General features: G+C 41.5%; 1 protein-coding gene across 1 annotated transcript; it reads right to left on the bottom strand.

The window, feature by feature from the left end:
• Positions 1-598: 598 nt before the first annotated feature.
• LOC133987300 (transmembrane protein 26) lies at positions 599-3,223 on the bottom strand. The gene is made up of 3 exons (XM_062426612.1): positions 3,027-3,223; positions 1,957-2,101; positions 599-1,339 (listed from the first exon to the last, which is right to left on the bottom strand). Exons 1-3 carry the CDS (start codon positions 3,221-3,223, stop codon positions 599-601), a joined length of 1,083 nt encoding a protein of 360 aa, XP_062282596.1.
• Between the last annotated feature and the right edge of the window lie 2,329 nt (positions 3,224-5,552).

The raw sequence follows: 5,552 nt of genomic DNA, 5'->3' as shown, positions 1-5,552 counted from the left end.
CAAAACAGCATTATACTTTGCTGGAACATCTTCATTATGAAAGGTTTATTAATTAAGCAAGACATGTTATCGCCATCTTAAACTGCCATGCTAATACAATTCAATATGATGTTGTCTCCTGTCGAAGTCATCATCATTTCCATCATGATCATCATAACACAAAGAGGACTGGCATTTTTATTAAAAATATAATGAAATCAATCAATCGCAAGCTGTCTCTCATTAAAACAAAATATGTTGTACTTTAAAGCATAAAGCTATGTTCATATGGTTTCCGCTACCTTGGTATTTCGCACATAGTATTTTAAAGAGATTGACAGTTCCTGTTAAACTTGTTGAACTGATTTTCATCAGTGGAGGAAACTCCTCTGACTGAAATATCACTTTTTTGAAAGGTTTTGTCAAAGGAGTTGCATAAATTCATCTCTGATCTTTTCACTGGGGACTTATTCTCTTCTCTCGTGGTCTATTTATGGTCACTGAACCTCCAGAGAGCCCAGACTGTCTGTGAACCAAGCTACAATGCAAGAGATGGCAGATGGGTTAGACTTTTCTCTTGGCGTGTGAAATCCAGTCCCCCCACCCCTGTCGGCCAAAGTCATGCCTCGCGGCATTTTAAACCTTTCTCTACCTGGACACCTCTCTGATCTTCCACCCTCTCAGACCCCCGACCCATGTCTGTATGACAGCTCTGCTCTCCATAACACTCCTCTCTACCCACTTCCTCCTGTTTCTCTTCCACCCTGCTGCAGCCCTGGATTGGACACCGGAGCACCCAAGCAGCACACCTCTCCAACCCCGATTCCTCGGCCTGCTGCTTGCACTGCACCACAAAGATTCGATAAAGCTCCAACAGGACGATGAGGATGTTTTTGCAGGTGAAGAATATCATCAGCTGGTTGAGTACCTGCTCTTGCACCATGAGGTAAAGCCGGTAAAGCAGGAACGGCCCATCTTGGAGTCCCACTGTGAGCAGTAAGCTCCACACCTCACTGGAACAGCAGGAGATGAATGAAGATGGAGAGGCAGGGCAGCAGAGGGGACCACCCTTTGGGGGTCGCGTCTGAGTAAGCACCAGAGGAAACTGCATGAGCGCCCAAGAGAATATAGACAAGCCAATGATGACAACCACTTGGTTAGTTTTGACTTCAGGTTCCCTGAAGGTATCGAAGATGTCCAGGATGTCAGCACCCAGTCCCACATAGACCATGAGGAGCTGGGAGAGCTGGTCCCTGGACATGTCCCCCTTAGGCATCAGCCAGCGACCAAGAACCAACACAATGAGCATAGTCTGCTCCAGACCAGCCACCCAGTTCTCAGGGTCCAGCTCCACGATGCCCTGGGTAAACGAAACAGCACCATAACATTGAAAAACACATTTTTCACAATTTGTTATAGAGCAGAGAATTTCCTTTGGTTTCCCATTGTTGTGTTTTCCTACTATATCAGTTTGTTTGTACCATGAAGGTATAGCAATGTGATAGCTTGATATGTGAAAAAGTGAAATGTACAAACAAGATACATTGGCAAATAGGGTATTTCCTCTCTATTCTCTATATAATTCTGATGACTTGTGAGTCAACCCCTTATTGTGTCAGGGTTCACTGAGTTTATCCTGACAGCACCCCTTGACATTCACAATGTTTCCCAAAACACTACATCTTCAACTTTTAAAAGCTGCAACCCAGCCTCAAGCACAGCCATGGGGCAAGAAAGCTCCCAAATCCTACATGAAAGAAACTGCACTAAAATCGCCCCAGAAGGGAAAGATCTGAGAGTTTTTCAAGCAGAAGCCTATCTGGACTTCATCTCAATGTGTCTATTACACATTTCCTGCAACTAATAGTTTATCCACCCCCTTTGCTAGATTAAAATCTTATCTGATATCAGGTGTTGCTTTAATGTGGCAGCATGGAGGTTGTGGTGGGGAGGGCAGTTTTGTGGTGGGACACCTACCGCTGTGATAGGGATGTGAGCCAGCAAATGAAGTTCAGGGCCTGAGGAGTTGTTGACGGGAAGCTTGGATTGCAGCAGGCTCAGCTCCAGAAACCAAATGGAAGGGATGACAGTACTGAGGTAGAGGAAAACCATGGGGGAGAACCTAAAAGAGGACCACCAATGGAGAGGGAGGGAGGGGTGGGTAGGTTATTTTTAGTGACACACTTTTTTCTTTTTTATTTGCCACCCAATAAAGAAGAAAGAGACCCCCTTTTTTCCCCCAAAAGAAGCATCGAATTTCAGACAGGCAATTATTCTCATCATATATGCAAATCCCACTTGACAGTGCAAAGCCTTCTCCATGAGGACAGAACTTCAAAGTAAGATTCAGTGAGAAAGAGAGAGGCCTGAAGAAATCGTGCGTCTGAGGATGTATGTGCTGGAGAGCTACAGCTTTTGAATGAGTCACAGCTTGGTGTTGACTGAAGTGTGACACTAAATGCTCATATCCTTTAGAGGCTTGCATAATAAAGGTTGAACTTGTGTTTACTCAAGCCAATTTTTTTATTTTTTTTAAAGGAAGAAAGCTAGCTGGTCAGCAACTACTCGAGCCAGCAGGATAAATTTTCTCCAAGACAGGATAGGAGAGGCTGTGACAGAGACATGATAGTAGGCTCAGTGAAAGACGGAGCAATAACACTGCAGAGGAATAGATTTGTTTTTGATAGACAGTGAAGGAGAGAAGGAGCTGCAAAGGATAACAGAGAATTTAGTGGAAGAGAATATTACAGGCCTTACACAAGATGCCTCTCAACGCCCTGGGCAGATGGGCTGTAAAGTGTTCACGCAGTTACAAGTTCATGAGTTATTTACTCCCCGCTTAAAACAGGTTTTCAAAGTCTGGCTACGACTCAATCCTCATGTCACCCTTTTAAAAAGAGCAGAAGTTAAGCTAAGTTACCCCACATAGATGTCCATCACATCACATCACTTTTAAATAAATTAAATTGTGTTTCTTGTGTAACATTTCAAAGGGGTACTTCACCAATTTATTGCAAACTTTTGTGTTTTGACCTATTAAAGGTTACCATTTCCACTCTGCGTTGCGGGTGCACTTCAACGTGACGGCCATTTCCACGCCTAGAAGAGCCACGCCCATCAGCAGCAGCCAATAGAGCGGCTCTCCTTTAACGGCCACCACGCGCCACACTGTCACCACCCCGTGGACGGCAAACAGGAAGCGACTCAGCAAAGCCAGCAGGATGTTCAGGAGACAGCACATCATGCGTCACAGAATACCTGTAAGGGAGATTGTTTTCTTATGTCTGATTGTGATCCATGAGAATGACTGTAATTTACTGTGAAGGATGTAAATTTTGTAGTTGGAGTGATAGCAACACAGGACTTTAAATAGTGAGTAACCAAAAATGAAAGTTTAACTAAATATGGATTACATCGTTAGAAGGGTTTGCTAAATAACGGCACTAAAATATAAAGTGAAAGAGAACAGAGTTAATTAAATATGTATTAGAAAAATATTAAAAAATATACAGCTTGGGTGCACACAATTACAGTTATGCATGGATAGAGCAACCCCAGACTTAACATATTGATGGTAACCAAGAGCTAAATCTGATTTTAATATTTAAGTAGAATTCCCAGTTTTAACTTTTGAAACTTTCTTCTTCAGATAAAAAGGCTATAAACTGAATTAAGTTGGGTTTACCAATCGATATATCTCTGGATCTTACGCTTTCGCAAAATTAAAAGTAAATCATTAATGGTTTTTGGTCTTGTTTGATAATGACTGGACCACAGATGTTTACAGATGTAGATTTACAGTGTAACAGATTGCAGCACATAATGTTTGGGTGTTGGTGGCTCAGGAGGTACAGCGGGTCGTCCACTAATCAGAAGGTTGATGGTTCAATCCCCGGCTCCTCCTGTTGGCATGTTGAAGTGTCCTTGGGCAAGATACTTAACCCCACCTGATGTGTGTTTATGTGTGAATGGGTGAATGAGCAGCTAAAACATTGTAAAGCACTTTGGATTAAAGCCCTATACATATATATAGATATATTGCAGCCATTTACCAATTAATATGAAATGTCCTTTTTGTGTGCCATATTAGTTTTTTAACAGATTGTTCTTCCAAGGTTGATGAAAGTTGAGGCTGATTCAGCATTTGGCAAAAAGCAAATACAGTACACAAAGAAATAGCCAAAGAAAGGCTGACAGTATATATAAAGTCAGGAAAAGTGATGGATGATGAAGCTGATTATAAAGATTGTCAAGAGAGGGACAGGTAGAGCAAATAAGTAAAAAACTACTTGAAACTTGAAACTTTTGTGAACAATGGTTCAAAAGTTGTAACAATAAAGTGCTTTATGATGTTTTGAATCTAATTTAGTTTTACTATTGTCTTTCTGCAATAAACTTAATGCCCAACAGTAAAGGGTTCCTGCAATAAAGAACGGACTAGTGCCAAAGGCCTCTTCGGTTTGATTACATTTTGTAATAAACTTAAGGAATAAACTCAAAAATATTGGTCTGCATCAGGCTGCCAAAAACCAAAGATGAAAAATGTGTGAAAACTTATGTAAGCCCCTTCAACATTATACACCACATCCCCAGTTCAGCTTTCATTATCAATTATTATTGCATGATATCAGTGCACAAACAGTCCTCTCTGTCAATTAGTGAGCAGGATTAAAGCTTTTGAGCTTTGGGGGAACTCAAAGCAAGCAGTGATTAGAAAGCAAAAGTTAGAGAAATGGATCTGCAGTCAATATTTAAGGACTTCAGGGGGGCTTTGCATGAGTTGCTTTAATCTGATCTCCTGATCTCTGTGGATTATTGTGATGACTTGATCAAGAGTTGGCTAGGAATGTTGGTACCACTTTATAAAACTGCAAAATGTTAAGCGGAGCTCTGCCAATTTTAAATGTTGATAAATCTTCAACAAAGGTTTACAGTAAATAATTGATTCCTTATGAAGTGAAGAGCTAAAAAGCACATTTTCACAACCTGGCAACCAATAATAAAGCAATTAGTTCCATACATATAAACAGTAGTTTTGAAATTAGACATGAATTCAACTCATGTCTCTCTATAACTGTTATTTTCTGTCACAAAAACAGTGAGTCTTGTGTTGCTGTTATTGTGAATGCCAATATGCCTTGAACAGAATTCATGCAATATGTATTGAGCATGCAGTACAAACCCCCAGTACAAGCTGGGCTCCTCGCTGAGATTGGTTGAGATCAGTCTCGTCAGTGTATTTCCCAAAAGTTCTCTGAAGCTGTGCTGTAGAAAGTTACAATACAGCAGTAGTCACACACAGTGACCTGGCCTCTATCTGTCTGATTTTGCCTTTTAAATGACAGCCACCTCCTAGACCCACTGGGTTAGTAGGCATGTCAGCAGAGTGTGTGTGCGTGTGTGTGTGTGTGTGTTTGTGCATGTGTTCAATGGGGAGTAACTACTGTTCACTGGAGTAGAGTGTCAGTGTGCAGTAGTGTGTTCCGAAGTGTATGTGTGCGTGTCTCCGTCCCCTTGGTGCCATTGTAGCAGATAACGTTTCCTGCCCCGAGCGCCTACATCTTCATTGTCAT

Source organism: Scomber scombrus, chromosome 10 (assembly GCF_963691925.1).
Source record: "Scomber scombrus chromosome 10, fScoSco1.1, whole genome shotgun sequence".
Classification (NCBI taxonomy): Eukaryota; Metazoa; Chordata; class Actinopteri; order Scombriformes; family Scombridae; genus Scomber; species Scomber scombrus.
Note: the sequence above shows the minus strand (reverse complement) of the source record. Positions and strands in the feature narration are given on the sequence as shown.